Raw genomic sequence first — 16938 nt, 5'->3', positions numbered from 1 at the left:
ATGATCTGGGGAAGTGACTGAAAAGGACACAGTTCAAGGCCCCGTCCCAGAGCTCATTCCCCAGAGCCCCTGTAGAAGCTGGGAAATTACATTTCTGCCTTTATCATTTTCCTCCTTTTCCAGGGATAGAATGACTGGATCCCCTGGATTCCAACCAGGCTGGAGCCCACACAGCCCTGCCTGGTTTCACTTCCCAACCGGCAGCATCTAGGACACCAGCGCATCAGGGAAGAGTGTTCAATTGGGGCTCCCTCTGCTGGCTGGTTTGGACCTCAGCAGCATCAGCCTGAAAATGAATGTCAGTTTGTTCACCAAATTATGCAAGTTGTTTAATTTATGTAGATTAACACCCCTCCCCCACCCAAGAAGGGATATTTGGAAGCTGGAGGACATTCCTCTGCAGACGAAGAGCTGGCCTACACTTAAAATGCTGCAGCCTATGCCGAGGGGTGAGGTTCTCCACCTCCCTGAGAATTCGTCCATAGACCTAGCTCTGTCTACACCAGGGTTTGGGTCGGTTTAACTGCATCACTCAAGGGTGTGGATTTTTCCACATCCCTGAGTGACATAATTATACTGACCTAATTTCCTAGGGTAGACCAGGCTTAACGTCTAACCTGCACCTAGCGGCCGGTCACATTTTAGGTCTTCATTTGACAATGTTCCTTGAAGAAGCCTCCTTTCATGCGGCTGTGCTATCATTTCGCAGCGTGTGGGGTACTCAGGCCCCCCCTCGCACAGAGCAGTCGCACGTTATCAGACCTATCATCCTAAATCAGCCAGTTGCTGCTCAGAGTTTTTTCCCATTACAGAGAAAGACAATCACTTTCAAGGTCATGGAAGAGGCACCTGCTACACGGGCAACAGCACTGCCCTGTGACAGTGGGAGACAGAGGGAGAATTACCTCTCAGCAATAGAGGTGTAGATGCAGGAGACAATGGGCATGGAGACAGCCTAGTCCTGCTGCTGGGGCCCTTCACATGTTCCCTGGAGAGCTCCTTTTTAAGAGGAAAACAAACATTTCACCACGAAGCACGGGGCCTGCTACTATCCCTAAATGGCCCCCTCAGGGATTGAGCTCACAACCCTAGGTTTAGCAGGCCAATGCTCAAACCACTGAGCTATCCCTCCCACCCTGGAACTTGACACAAAGTCTTCAGAAGAGAAAGGCTTTGTGCATGATCCCGCTGTGCCACTTAGCCCCTGGCAAGTTAGTCCGCAGGAGCCATGGCTGTTCCAGACACCTGCATGTCCCGGGGAGCAGACACAGCAAGGCTGGTGAAGGACCAACAGCAAAGCGATCCCCTCCCATGATTTCCCAGGCATGGCTGAGGTAAACGGTGGGTCAGTTTGTTGCAGAGGTTTTGCACAAGGCAGGTTTTCTGTCAAGACAACTAGTAACTACACAATAACCGAAAGCCTGTGTTTTCAACAGCTGCCTCTCAGCTCACCCACACTTGCACAGAATTAACAAATGGCTTGATCCCTGGATGACACACAGGCGGGAACAACAGAATGATTCTAGGTGCAGAAGTGCAGAAACTGGCATTACGAGAAGCCCAGGGGTGTGCCGTTTTAATGATGCATTCCAGCTGTACCTGGCACTCCCGTGCAGGCAGGCAGGCAGCGCTGCAAGGGTTACACTGGGTCACCTCCTGCACTCAGGACCTATTTGCAAGGTTAGATCAGTTTTCACATGCTAGCTTGCTCCTTCTCCTTTGTGCATATCATTATGCAAATCTCCCTCTGCTCAGAGAGCGGAGGCCAGCAGATCAGGAGCGTGTGCAATGAAGTGCCCACTAGCTAGGCCGCTGGGGGACTGGCATAGAGCTAGTGAAGAGAATCAGATGATCTGTATGCACTCTAGTCTGAGGTCAAGGTATTTAACTGCTTTACTTGCAATGCTCCAGTAACTGGTGCCCCACAGTGAAAAGTCCCATGATTAGAGCCCCACGTTCTGTCTGCTCAGCACAGGAGACCAGAGGCTGCAGCTGGCGGAGAGCTGCAGCCCATCTCCCTGGGGCCACTGCAGGATCATTCCCACAAAACCCTAATGTTAAATCCCAAGCAATAGGCTCCTGACAGTCCCCTTGGAAGATGGCATTATCCACTGCAGCCTGCTATCCAATCCTGGCTGTGGGCACAGACAGAAGTTTCTCTCCCTTCATTGTGTGCCCTCATACTGCTCTCTGCCAGCTGAAAGAGTCAAAGGGCATGCTGGGTACTGGCCTGCAGATGAGCCCACACTACCCACAGAGACCAGGAGGACTGTGGCATAGGAGGATTGTGTTTCTCAATGCCCTCCCTTCACCACAGCACTATTTAAAGGGGGACAGGCCAAAGTAGCGTAATTTAACAGGGATGGAGAACACAGGTATCAGTTAAACTGGGGGGATCTGAGCAGCATGGTGCACAGGAGGCAGGGCTGCCTGGACATTCCCGGCCCCTGGCAGGGATGTTTGTGGTCACTGGGCTGTGGAGGAGTGGCAAACATCACAGGACTGACTCCTGGCTATTCACTCAGCTAGAAATCAGTGACCTGCCTCGGCGGGTGGGGCACAAGACCCTGTTTTAAATACGTGGCCTGGAGCCTGCTCACACCCTTTACTGGTTGACGGGGCACTGTCAGCAGTGGCCAAGAGTGGAGAAGGCTGATGTGCCAACCTACAATGCTGAAGGGCAGGCTGGATGGCCCTAATCAGCTGGCATCCCATCACAGGCCAGAGCTTTCACCACAAGGGCTCCAGCCAAAGGGAGATGGCTGGTACACAGAGAGTATAACAGCCTACTACAGCTGCCAGTTAATTGAGTTATTCCTTTAGCTCGAGTGCCAGAGGCCTGTACTTTGGCGGTGAAGGTCCCAGGTTCAGACACTGCTCAGAGCTCACGGTGGGGATCCATACAAAGAGCTTTGTTAGGAGACACGCTGGGGTATTCCCAGGGCTGGAATGTGCCAGCTGCACCACCTAGCATACTGAGTCTGCTGTCTGTCTCATACCACTGAATTCAGGGAAAGATTAACTCCCCGAGCACCACTCGGACACCTCTGGCACACTCGTAAAGGGCCACACACAAGCCCCCTTGATGGCCATGACCACAGAGCAGTAAAGGGTTAATGGACGTACAGGGCCAGACACGAACCCACAACCTGCTGCACTGATGGTAGTGGACCAAGCAAGGGGCAGCTTATCGTACATGCCGAGCATAGAAAGCAGCACTGGCAAATTTGCAGCAGTGTTATTTGGATGGCTTCATGTACTGAGAACGATGAGCCCTGGGGCACATACCCGCGTGCTTTGTCTTTGCCAGGAAGGTCTGGCCGGGGGGCCAACTCTGGGGTAGGAGACGTAGCTTTGTTTAGTTAAAGATCGATAATGCATGGCGCATTAAGCAATTCACAGGCCCCCTCGGAAGATGCTGCTGCTCCATAAATAGTGGAAACAGAGGCCAGTCCCTGGAAGCAATCTCACAGGAGCTCAGCAGTTTTCCAGGAAGATCCACCCAGCTTGCTTCAGCAAAGCTTTGGAAGGGCTCTTCCCTGACCTATGGCTTTCCTGAGAGGAGGGGGGCCCCTGGTGACTAATGTGAGACACCTCCATCCATCTTTAGGCACCTCACTTGGGGGCTGGACTTTCAGAGTGGAGGGTGCACAAGTGAGCTGTTCAGGTGCTGAGATGGCTGCATTCAGGGCCATCCCTAGCTATTGTGGTGCCCTATGGAGCCCTGTAGGGGGGCTGTGGGGGACCCCAGGCCTCCATGGGGGAGGGGGGCTGGCTACTTCCTGCAGTAAGTGGAGTGACCCAGCCCCAGCCTGCTCCACTCCCCTGGCTCCCAGGCTTGGGGGAAGGGGGGGGAACCACGCCCCAGCACTCACGGGCTGTGTGGCTGGGAGTCAGGGGAGCGGAGCAGGCTGGGGCCGGATCGCTCCACTTACCACGCGGTGAGTGCGGGCTCGAGCCTGACTGCAATCTTCAGGGGAGTGGGGGTGGGGCGGGGGGGGGCGTCCCTAGGGAAGAGCTGGAGCAGCATGCAGCTGCGCAGGGCACCAGGAAATTTGGTGCCCCACGGAGCTGCGTGCTTTGCGTATGAGTAAGGACGTCCCTGGCTGCATTTAGGTGTCTAACGGGGAGGTGCCTGAGGGAGAGAATTTTGGCTTAAAATGCCCAAAAGGTGACAGCCCGGCAAAAAAGTTACAGGGAACAAAACCCCAAACAGTCCATTTTGGCTTGAGGGGAAGCCAACCCTTCCTCCAGCTGGATCAACCTCTTCAGCAAGAGCCTTTGTGTCTGTCCAGGCCAGGCCAGGCCACCCCACGGCTACAGCCCTTGGTTTTTCTGCAGGCAAACTGGCCTTGTCTATGCACACCAGTTGCACAGATTTTACCCAAGCTGTTTATGGATTGCTCGTTATTTGTATCACGGGAACACCTCTGGAGCCCAGCTGAGAGCAGGGTCTCGTACATCCTTTGCTTAGCAAGACTGTCCCAATGGGGCGAGAGAGAGTCAAGCCACCAGGCAACGGCTTATTACCAAAAGGAAATTACCAAACGGGTGGAGAACACTGAATTAAACAAGCTGTTGCAGCACACCCAAGCTGGCTTGCTGTTTACTCCCAGCCACATCCATCAGACCGTGCCCAAAACCTGCACTGTGGCCCCTGCTGCACAATCTACCTTTGTCACATCTGTGGGACTGATTGTTGCTGAATGCATGGTGTAAAGTAGAGCCCCATAGAGTGTCTAAATGGGCCCCAAAAGCCTCTCTTCTACCCGCTCCTCTGAGCGTTGTTGTGATGCACGTCTCTGTGAGGGAGGTATTGCTCTCGCAGCCACAACGTGATTTGTTCCTGTTAAGCCATGCCAGCGTAAGGAAGGCTGAGCGAGGTTTGCAACACCTCCAGAGCGGATTTTTAATAGAAGAGACATTTGGTGCATGAGGCTGGAGGTGAGCAACGGGGATCAGCAGCCGATTGCTGACTTCCCAACACAGCTCTGCCAGTCCTGACCTGCAGCACAGCATTCCCTGCTGTTCCAGTCCCGAGGCCTTCCCGCCACAGCTCTGCTGATGAATCTCAGCCTGACCTGCAGCCCTGCCCCTCCCTGTCGGCCTGGGTTGGTGGTGTTGTGATGAGAATTGATATTCTGAAGAGAAAAGGCAGCAAGTTATCAAAGCTCATTCTCGTTGTGAGGGGTAGTTTTGAAGTCCACTCTCCAGCATTGGTGGGCAGGCTGGTTAACTCACTGGTCCACTCGGCCCCTAGCAGAACTGGGGCTTCCTACTGGTCCCCTACACGGAGCGGATGCTGGAGAGCCAGCCAGTCCTGGAGGATGCCAGCATTCCGCAGTTCCTGTACCCTGGCTGGAGGGCGGCATCTGGGATGTACCAGAAGGTTTCTGATGAGAATTATGCAGATGCCCCATTTGATTTGTTCTTCACCTGATGAGCCCATCATTGAAGCCATTTCAAGCTACTTCCTTTCTGGAATGTTCAAGTGCATTATGGGAAAATCCTGGCCTTGCAGCCTAACATCAGTAGGGTGCGGCAGGGATGGGCTTCCTAGATCTTGAAGAGATGCTGTGTGAGAAGCAGCCGGCAGGGCAGACACTTCTTTCACTGGCTTCTGAAGTCTCCAAACACCTACCACACGCACCAGCCTTCTCCACACCAACACCTCCTCTTCCTGCCCTCAGCAAGGCCCAGCGGCCCCGCTGCTGACAGCGGTTTGCATGCTTGTGAAGAGAGGGTGAAACCATTTTCAATGCTATGGCAGGATAAGCAACTCAGAGCAGCCCTGGAGCCTAAGCCTGGTCCATGGATCCAGCCTCACACTGCTCCCCAGCTCTGCCCTGGAGGGGCTCCCTGGCCTCTCTGCTGGGCCACGCAGGGCCAGCTGTGGTCGTTGACTTGGTGATGCGGACTGACCCAAAGCCCAGCTTATAGCAACGCTTGTGGTGCTCTAGGCTGGCCTGCTCTGCTGCACCTTGCCCCTGTAACCACAGGTATGGGAGAGGTTACAGCACAACCCTACCAAAATAGGCCAGCCTAGAGAAACTGCTGCAAGCAAGGTGCACAATCTCTAATGGCTGAACGATTCCGCCCAGCCAGGGAGCCAGAATGGCTTCAGTGGGATAGGAAATGGGGTGGCAGATCCAGAAGGTGAGCGTGCAGCTTGGAGACAGGGTGAAGCCCTGAGCACTAAGCAAGCCAGAAAACCCAGGGTTCCCCTGTCCTATCAGCCGACCCCTCTCCTCTTAACTGCCTCCCTTACAGGAACTTTGCCACTGAATTCAGATAAGAAGGGATTACGCTTCCCCACCCCCACCCACTCACCCCCTTGGTGATTCCAGCAAAGTCTGTGAAACATCTTGGAGCGCTTAGACTAAACAATGCCTTGGCATCACTGGACCTTGGAATCGCAAGCAGCCATTTAACCGGAATCGTGGGTTTTCCCACGGGCTGGGTTTCCATTGCAATGAGTAGGAGACAACGAGACGTCAGCCCCATGTGTTACACCAACTCCCATTAGCCAGGTCCCGGCAATGCCGCTTGAAATCAGCATCTTTCTACACCAGCCTCACAAATCGCTGCTCAGTCCCAGCCTCCCCTTCATGGGAAAGGGCACCCAGAAGGTGTTTACGGTCACCTCCAGCAGCTTCCTACGGAATCTCATTCTCCTCCCGCCAGGCCTCGGAGCTGGATCTTGCCTGGAGACGGTGCTGGTTTAAGTGATGGATGATCTCAGGACATGGTTGAATACCCACGCCCGTGATCTCAGACCGACTGGAGGCCCTCAACATCCTGGATTGCAAGGGGCTGATGACCTCTCCCTGGGAGCTGGTGGGGGTGGATGGAGCTGAACAAAGCTAGCTTTGTTCCTTCGTCTGGAAGAACTCTCCCAGGGTTGGGATGGACACCTGCTCCTCTTCTTCAAAGGCTCTCCATGTTCCAACAGGGCTCGGTCCTGTCACACAGCTCCTTCCATAGCAGGTGGCCAGGAGGGATCAGAAGATGCTCTGGGCAACAGCATTTAGCAGCATGCTGAACCCCCAGTCGTACAGCTCCTTCTCAAGCAGCACAGAGTGCAGTTTTCCTGCTGTCCTAGGGGCTACACAGAATAGGGTCCTGGGTGAAAAGTGGCTGGCTCAGGCTCCATCCAGGGAGGAAGGGGGCAATGCTGAATGACGAAGAGAAGCACTGGATGAGTGGCTGCCTCACTGTGGATGTGGGCCTTTGCCCTCCAATTGTCACTGGGCACACAATAACGGTCACTTTCCTTGGCTGTGGTCCCCCTTTCCTATCTGATGGGGACATAATCTGCAGTGGCAATAAGCGATCTGGAGTGGAGCACGCTCTGCTAGCTCAGAACACAGCAGTGTGGGCCGTCACACCAGGGCTCTCCGCTCTGCACTGGCATCAGCTCAATGGGAAAACCTGGCTCTCACTCAAAGCCCTAAACAGGCTTGGAGTGGCTGCATCTCTGCCTCCCAGAGCCACAGCAAGTGGGTGGGAGAGGTCCCCCGGCTCTGTGAGGATGCGGGACAAGGAGATTCCCTCCAAGGATGGGCCATTCGACTCAGATGCCTTGACTCCAGGGAAGGGGTCAGTACCAGAAACACCTCCTTGACTAGCTGTATTGTTGGCCGAGTAACTGATGGCTTAGATTTCACCCTCTTCAGCCTCTCCAGGAGAGGTGCCTCCAGTACTAGGCTCACAGTGAAATCACTCGACAGCAAGATAGCCGATACTCAAATGCTGGGTAGCCAGGAACATGACTCCCAGGTAGCAGGCCTTTCCAGGCCTTTGGCTCTCAGAAGGTGGAGCCCAAGATGAGTGAGCAGCCTGGCATTGGAGAAGGGGACTTGTGCCCGGGCTCATCCCTGCAGCATGTGCCTTCCTGCCCCGTCAGAGTAAGTCGAAGCTGGAATGGTGGCGGGCGAGTGGAGCCTCTTAGTAGATGTGGCCCGGGAGGAAATCTCAGCTCCCCAGGATGTGCATGGAGAGAAACTGAGTGGAGGCCTGAGGTGTAGCTCTGCCCTTCCTCTCGGTGTCCAAGGAAGCCTGCACTAAGCTCTCCAGGAGGCACGACTCCAGCTGGCTTCTCTAGCTTTCCGAGTGCTCTTGGAGAAGGAGCGACACGTGGAGCATCTCTCGGGGATACGTCCTGCTCCTAGGCAGAGGGAGTGCCTGGTGTTCACACAAGGGGCAGGTTTGGACCCAGGATATTTAGACACTACCGGGTATGGGGCTAGCCCCACTGAAACACCGAGAGACATACATTATGCAAACAGGCAGTAACTATCTGACTAACGACATGAACTCACTCAGACTGCTACCCGCCTTCCCCAGCCCAGTGAGGCAGGCAGCACCACAGGGGTTCCATCTCGCTGTCACTGGCAGGAAGAAGGACCCAAGGGGCAGTCAAGCCCACTCTGCCCTTTATTGCCCCCGGGGGGGGGGGGACAGGGACTTGAGGACACCTATGGCTCAGGTGCGGCCCAAAAAGAACCTGATCTTGTGTGCACGGGGCACATGTGCACCAAGAGTGGACAATCACGCAAAGAACACACAGGGTTCTCAGCATTCCCCCTGCCCTCTGGTCTCCCATATCCACCATCCATGCACATTGTCTCCTGCAGATGGACTCTTCGCCTTTCGCGGGAACCATCCCCAAGCGGGAACGGAGAACTGCCCCAAGAACCAATCAAGCCCCGTTCTCAGCTTTATCAGAGCCCCTTCATTAGGGGCACAACCAACAGCAAAGTTATTTCAACTCCAGATTCAGTCAAACAAGATGTCTGCACCTGCCCATTTCGTACTGCCAAGTCCACCCCTGTGGGAACTGCGGATCTCCTGTACAGGGGCATGCCTGTGCCACTTTGACCACCTAGGCGGTATGCAGAAGCAAAAGGCTACACATTTCCAAGCTGCATTTCACTACGCACATTAAGCTGCCCATAGCTGACAATGTCAAACAGCTGGGCTCTGACCTTGCTATTTGTGAGCTGGGGAGGGCCAGTCAGCAGACCCTAGCAATAGATGGAGGAGTCTGGTTCACAGGGGCTCTAACTGTAGGATTTGGGGATACACTGGAATATTTTCACTCCACTTGCATGCACTTGGCCCTCCACTCCTGTTCCCATCTGCTCCCCACACAGCAGTGGCTAACCCTGCACTTTCCCGAATGCTCAGATCCCAGCAGACTCGCCCGAGCCCCAGTCTTCTCCCCTTTACATCATTTCACTCCAAGCAAACTCCACTGGAGACACCGCTGTAAGTGAGACCAGGCAAGTCCACAGGGCTGTACCTCAAGGAGATAGGGGTATGAGACTGTTCCCCTTGATGTAACACACAATGCTTTTGCCATGCAGCGCCAGCCGCTGACCGGCTGCTTCTCACACTGCATTGCAAAGGCATTTCAGAAACATTTTGACATCAAGACCAGTTTAAATCTTAAGGGAAATTTCTAGTGTAGAAAGAAGCAAGAGTTTAATACCAGAGCATTAGCTCCAGAAGACTGCCAGGGTCAGCGTCATATTGGATACGTCAATCAGGGAGCCATGTCCTGCCTTTGCAGGGGGATGGGCTGTGTTTTACATGCAGATATTCGTGTTTTGTTCAGGGTTTCACAATCTAGACCAGGGGTTCCTGCTGGTGGCTGCTCTGACAAACCCTGTCTCTCTGTTCCTGACTCCTGCAGCCCTTCATTGAGAGTCTGCTCCAGGGAAGGGGGTCGAGAACTCACCGGCCACCTGCAGAGTTCCAGGCTCCCCAGGCCCCAGGGGAGAGCCCCGGTGATCAAACGCTGCAGCCGCCTCCACTGACAAGATCCAACTCCGGCACCGCAGACACCGGCCCCAGGTGTCTCCAGAGGCTCTGCCCAGAGCTCCGAGGTGGTGCAGTGCAGGGCACCGATCCCTGCTGGCGGTGCCAGCACAAACATCAAGGTGGTGCATCTCGCTACTCTTGGTAACAGCTGGGTGCTGCAGGGAGGCGCCGCTGCTTTGTCCCCCCCCCCCATCTCTGCCCATGCTTTGGAGGCTATTGTGGCTGCAGAAAAAAATCCGCTGGTGGCCACATGCAACCATGGTGGCTGCATTCGAGAAACGCTGATCGAGACAAAGATCAAACAGTTCTCTTGCTCCATGGGACCTTGTTTTTCAAGATGACAAATAAACCTTCTGGATAACATAAATCACCATGTCAACACCACTGTCTACATATGGGGGAAAGAAAATAAATGGCCCTGTAAATCTATCCACCAGGAGGATGGGATGGAGCAGCTGAGAGTATTGAACAGTCACTTGTCACGAATCAATTTTCTTTATAGATCTCAACTAATTAAGCTCACCAGGTTTTAATTAAGACCTTCTGCTCGACAGGCAAGCCTTGGATACACTGGGAAGCTCGAGGATCTTCATTTGTGTCAGGGCCATGCAATGAAACCTTTTCATTCCAAAACAAGGACAAAGAAAACTACCGAGCCCCATCCAGCTCTGCAGAGACACTCGGAGCAGAGAGGAACCAGCTTGTTAAACGTGCCTCTGTGAGATTTCAAAAGACAGCAGTTTATGTGAACAGTTCAGCTGTAGCAGAGTTTCGCCCTCACTGCTATTTCCCATTCTGCTCAAACGTCAGATGAAACCCCGTCCCAAAGGCCGATGGTCTCACGGCAGAGATGAGCCTATCTGGCCTGTTTTATTGCTGGCCTGTAGCCAGTTCGGATTGAATACAGAGCACGAGAGCTACACAGTGGGAGCATGAAGCCACTAGGCGACGGAGCCCCTAAGCATTCTGGGGCAGCGCTCCCTTGATGCTGAAGGAATGCAGAGGGGAAGGAGTGTTTCAGGCCATTCCTTGCCATGGCTTTTTACTCCCCACTGGAATCAACATCACTTCCCACAGTGGCCACCAGTGACCGAGTCATCGTTCCTGCCACAGGCTGGGAAGACAACATCCTCCACGCACCGGGCACGTTTGTGAGAGTCACATGATCGCCGCCCATCCTCGCACACAGAGAATTACAGCAGAACTCACAAGACTGGCTTTGGCACTGCACGGCTGGCACCTCAGGGAGAGAAACCAGAGACCCACCTTGCCTGGGGGGCAGCGACCTTCTCGCCAAGATTCCATGGGATGACCATTTCCTCTGTCATTTGGGACAATTTTGGCATCACAAGGAGTGTTCTTCTTTCAGTTTCAATTAAAGTGTGTCCCACCCGCTCTCCTGCTGCTTCCGCATCTCTGCTGGGAGGTCCCTCTCCTCCTCTCTCTCATGCTCCGGGGGTCCCACAGGGCCCCAGCCTTGCCCTCCTCTTCTCGCTTTACACCCTCTTCCTGGGTGACCTCATGCTCTCGCACTCCAATTACCATCTCTAGCCTGATTGGCTCAGCACACCCGATCTGTCACTTCCATCCAATTCCGCCTCCCGGCCTGCCTGGCTGACACCTCCCTCTTGGGGTTACTCTTGGGTGTCTCGCTGCTCACTCAAGCTGTGCATGGCCAAAGCTGAACTCCTGGCCTTCCCCCAAAAGCTCCCTGGCTTTCACTATGATCAGTTACCATCCTCCTGCTCCCTGCACCATCCATGTACTCTGTGGGCATTACTGAACACCACACCCCCACCTGCCCAATAGCTCGGCTGGGCAGCCTTTGGAAGCCCAGCTGGTGATGCCAGGGAAACTTTTGGGCTCCCTTTAGCCTCCTGGGGGTGTCACTGCATGAGCCTGCTCCTTGACTTCCACCGGGTATCCGGTTCTGTCCCCTGCAGTTCCCTGTGACCAGCCCTGTGCCTGCTCCTAAGGGAGCAAATGGCAGCTCCCGTCAGACCCTGGGAGCAGAGGATGGAGGCACAGCCAGGTTTATACAGCGGGGGGCCTCACGCATTTTACATATGGGAACTATTGCTCCGAACCAGATTTAACAATGTATCCTGACGTTAGGTTCTGAACAATCAGGAGCACTCCCCTCCACAACGGAAACACAAAACCGGTTCACGTTTGGGCCTACAGATTAAGCACAACTGTTGACAGAGACAACACATCTGTGGAGAATTTAGCTGCAAAGCTCCATGTGCAAGCTCATCCCAGACCCAGGGCTGGCAATTTGGTACTTATGTCCAGCTAGTTAAAACTGCGATAGGTTGGAAGAGGCTCCCACCTCCCCCTGGTCTCCCCATCATTTCCACCCTGTTACCCTGGGGAATGCACATTTTGCTTCTGCCATCGGAAAGGGTCACTTGTGTAGGATCCGCTGCTGGGCCCATTCATAGCAATAACAAATGCAGATTGACTGCAGTGGAAGCAGGACCAGTGTGGAACAGGGGAGCCCCAGGGAACTGCTCTTCGAGGAATGCAACAGTGCTCCTGAAAGACTGAGATGAAGAGCCCCTTTCCCGCAGCCCTGCCCATACCTGCTCGCAGAGCGATCGGAAGCCAAGCTCATCTAGCCGGTCGAGTTCGTATGTTTCCCCCAGCAGGGGGTTGAACGGCTTCGCAGTGCGGTGCACAGTCGTCGAGTAGGAAGACACGGAAAATGCAGCAACGAAACACATCTGCTCGGTGGAGCTCTCGCACTTCACAGCTTTGTCCAGCAGCTCGTGGTATTCCAGGTCCTCAGTCAGCCTCTGCAGCATGGAAAGTGGCTCATTGAAGTTTACCTAATGCAGGGGGAATAGAGAGTTAGGCACGTGCACTAACGGGTGAGCAATGGGCTTCCGGCAAAGACACCGGCAGTCAGTGATCTTCAGGTAGACTATGGCCTAGCTGCTGTCCCACTGTGTCGCGTTGCACGTCCATCCCCATACACACTGCTCTCCCACACATCTAATTTTCAAGGTAACCTCCGACTTCCGGGCTTCCAGTGCTGAGCCCTCAGCCTCTCCAAGGTGACTGTGTCCTGAACAGAGATCTGGAGAGGAAGGGAACGCTCTAATTCGCCAGAGCAACCGGAGCGCACTGCCACCCAGCTCCGCTCCTTGCAACAGTTCCAGTGGCTCCATGGAGCCGGGCTCATGCTCCAGGGGGGCCCAGCCTGCTTCACCTGCCCTGCACCCTGTGATCCCGCTGGCTCCCCCACCCACCACCTGCTCCTCTCGGCCTGCCCGCCGGCTGGGTCTTGGGGGTGTTTGGTGGGTGGGTTGTGTGGGGTGGCATGGGCCTGCCCCCAAGGGGAAGGGGCATGCTGGCAGCACAGGGCCAGGCAGGCCACTGTGCGTGGGGCAACTGCCCGTTTGTAAATAGTGCCCTTGCATTGGGTGGAGCAGGGCCACTCCTGCCATGCCATGCCCCATTGCCCCTGGCTGGCCCCTCGCTCCAGGGACTGACCTCCCCACGCCAGGCTCTGTTGCCTCCGTGGGGGCCCACAAATAAGTTTGGCGCCGGGCCCACAGAAGGTCAATCCGGCCCTGGCTCCTTGTGCTTCACTCTACAGTCTCTTCCCCTCCTTAGTCTGGATTTTCCCATCCCCCTCCATGTGGGAGCTGCAGGAAACCTCACTTAAAACAGTGCAACAGCGTGTGTGGGCGGCTGCTACCAATGAATGGCAAGGCGGTTGGGGACTGCTGCCAGGTGGGGTGGAGTGAAGGGGTACCTGCCGGGGGAGGCCAGATCTGCTCAGACACAGCGAGTTGCCCAGGCTGCCCTCTCAGTTTAACTCTAGTGTTAAGGTGAAGAGGGTGGTTCATGCCTGGCTCCTAGGCTCTGCATCACATCACCAGGGCTGGGGGGGCTTTGACTAGCATGGCCAGGATCAGCAGGGAACAGTGTGACCTGGGACTTGGAGACCCGCACGGACTGACACTCTCAGCTGCATCCTGTGTTGCGCACACAGACACTTTCCCCTCGAGAGCTAGAACTGGCACCAGTCACCCAGGCCAAACCGGCTCAGAAGAGAGTCAAGAAGTCAATGGGCCCGAGACCTGACTTCCCCTCTGGCTTGTAGAGGGCGTCCCTCCAGGTCTGGGCCGAGGCACATTAGCAGGGAAGTGAGTGTGTCTCTGGGGGAAGAACACCACCACCGGCTAGCTTCTATTTACAACCCACCCCCAAGGAGCCTTTCCCTGGCCGAGGGCGGGCCCCTCTCACTCAGCACCGCTTCCCATGTCAGCACAATGGGGTTACTCAAGGACCATAGACAGAGGCCTCCAGCCATTGCCAGACTCACTCAGCAGCTCGAGTCTGATCGCCCACAAACAGGCTGCCAGCCCAGCCCGGCCTGCAGCTTTATTAATAGCAAGATGAAAACCAGCTGCTTCCTGGGCCACACAAAATCAGAGGGAAGCAGTGCACCAATTCCCCCTTCATTCTAGTACGTGATTGCACACTCCAGAGGGTCCTCAAGCTGGGTACACAACTCCTGGGCCAGGGGACAGAGGGGATGTGATGCCAGGTGGTTAACGGCAGGTTCCAGGAGAACGTTCCAGGTTTTAAAAGTAAGGCAGTTTGAAAAGCCAGGTACCAAGCCTACCTAGTGCAGAGCTAGAGGAGAACCAACCTGAACTATCCAACACCGGAAAAGAGTCCCTCTCCAGGGCACTCTCTGTACTGCACATTAGCTCCTATTACTGCAACCAGCAGAGCTGCATCAATGCAATCCCTAGCACACACGGGCAAGGATGCTCTATGCCCTTGCTTTTCAACCTTTTTTCATTTGCAGACCCCTTTGGAAATTTCAAATGAGGTGCAGACCCCATTGGAAATCGATCGTCTATACATAGAGTTGAATTCTGTTCAGTCAGTTTTCAGTCTAAGTCTTTCGCGGACCCCTTAGACATAGTCCGTGGACCCCCTGTTGAGAATCATTGCTCTATGCCATGATTTGCACCTCTGCAGCTTGCCCTGGTTTATAGCAGAGCTCAGCTTCCTGGTGCAATATGAGCTTGCCTGTCTGCACTGGAGGTTTGTGCTTGTGTAGCTGCACCGAGGGCTGGAACTGGGGCAGATCTTCAGCCGAGAAAGACCTCCATAGGAAAACAGAGAGCTTTGAGATAGTCCAGAGAGCCACAGCTTTGAAAGGACTCTCTCTAATAAGATTTAAATAACAATGGCTTAGTGATCTGACATCCCTGAATTCCAGATACTGGCAGTGATTAAGCTGGGCTTTCTGCCCTGCCTAGATCTCAGGTGTGAGACACAGTGAACAGGGAGCCATCAAAAGGGAAGAGGTACAAGGAGCGAGTCAGAGATCTATTTACTGTAACGGTGGGGCTGGGAGCAGGGAAATGCTGCTGCTGTGCGCTCTGCTTCTATCCCCCTTGCATCAACTGGGAGGAATGGTAGATACGCTGGAGGGGAGGGATAGGATACAGAAAGACCTAGACAAATTGGAGGATTGGGCCAAAAAAAATCTGATGAGGTTCAATAAGGATAAGTGCAGGGTCCTGCACTTAGGACGGAAGAACCCAATGCACAGCTACAGACTAGGGACCGAATGGCTAGGCAGCAGTTCTGCGGAAAAGGACCTAGGGGTGACAGTGGACGAGAAGCTGGATATGAGTCAGCAGTGTGCCCTTGTTGCCAAGAAGGCCAATGGCATTTTGGGATGTATAAGTAGGGGCATAGCGAGCAGATTGAGGGACGTGATCGTTCCCCTCTATTCGACATTGGTGAGGCCTCATCTGGAGTACTGTGTCCAGTTTTGGGCCCCACACTTCAAGAAGGATGTGGATAAATTGGAGAGAGTCCAGCGAAGGGCAACAAAAATGATTAGGGGACTGGAACACATGAGTTATGAGGAGAGGCTGAGGGAACTGGGATTGTTTAGCCTGCAGAAGAGAAGAATGAGGGGGGATTTGATAGCTGCTTTCAACTACCTGAAAGGGGGTTCCAAAGAGGATGGCTCTAGACTGTTCTCAATGGTAGCAGATGACAGAACGAGGAGTAATGGTCTCAAGTTGCAGTGGGGAAGGTTTAGATTGGATATTAGGAAAAACTTTTTCACTAAGAGGGTGGTGAAACACTGGAATGCGTTACCTAGGGAGGTGGTAGAATCTCCTTCCTTAGAGGTTTTTAAGGTCAGGCTTGACAAAGCCCTGGCTGGGATGATTTAACTGGGAATTGGTCCTGCTTTGAGCAGGGGGTTGGACTAGATGACCTTCTGGGGTCCCTTCCAACCCTGATATTCTATGATTCATCACAGACCCAATGGTGGCAGCTAGCAGAGTGCAGGTGTCTCACTTCAGGGCTGAGGCCAAGATGACGACTCTTCTGCCTTCGCAAATTTCTGCCTCTGCAGGTCACCTGAATAATTCCACACTCGCTCTTCCCGCCAAACATGTTTGATAGACAGAGCTGGAGCTCAAGCCTGATGCCATGCTGCAGAAGGGATCACGGCTGGACATCCTGCAGCAGCACGAGGCATATGGGGAGAGGGGAGACTACACGTACACACCTAACTTTTTGTTGCACAGCTAATTACTTCTCTCCCTGCTTCTATAAATAACCAGCAATTAAATCCTCAGCCCAGCACCTCCTCTGGGTCCAGAGCTCTCTCCACTCCAGCTGCAGCCTGCATGCAGCTAAGATCATTCCTTCTTTTGCTTATCCCACTAAACTGGAAGGATGATGCTCTTGCTAAACGCAGCGAAATATTCTGGAATCATTATTTGTAGATATCTGATCGTGGGTCTCTTTCTTAAAGCAACACTGTCAGAGCAAGTCTACCCCTGAAAGTTGATGCTGGGAAAAAAAAAAACAGCTTCAGGAAAACCTAAGACCAAAAGAAATGTTACCATGAAATTTTAAAAGGTTTCCAATAAATATAAGTTTAAAAAAAAAAAAAAGTAAAGTGTCCTCTGCAGTGTTAGCACCAGGCTAGTGCCTAAGAACCAGAACATGAAACTAACTAAAAGCAAAAGAGAAACTGATCAGACCATGTTACAATTACAGCAGAGACACGGTGGGCGAGGTCCTATCTTTCTCTCACCAGCAGAAGTTGGTCCA

The 16938-nt window shown here is 53.8% G+C and overlaps 1 protein-coding gene across 1 annotated transcript in view; it reads right to left on the bottom strand.

The window, feature by feature from the left end:
* The window catches only part of OSBP2 (oxysterol binding protein 2), a 371100-nt gene that overhangs the window by 37775 nt on the left and 316387 nt on the right, over positions 1-16938 (bottom strand). Inside the window, exon 8 of the mRNA XM_073313236.2 lies at positions 12411-12656. Coding sequence (XP_073169337.1) covers positions 12411-12656 — 246 coding nt within the window. The remainder of the gene's footprint in view (positions 1-12410; positions 12657-16938) is intronic.

The sequence above is a fragment of the Lepidochelys kempii genome, chromosome 15 (assembly GCF_965140285.1).
Source record: "Lepidochelys kempii isolate rLepKem1 chromosome 15, rLepKem1.hap1, whole genome shotgun sequence".
Taxonomy (NCBI): Eukaryota; Metazoa; Chordata; order Testudines; family Cheloniidae; genus Lepidochelys; species Lepidochelys kempii.
Note: the sequence above shows the minus strand (reverse complement) of the source record. Positions and strands in the feature narration are given on the sequence as shown.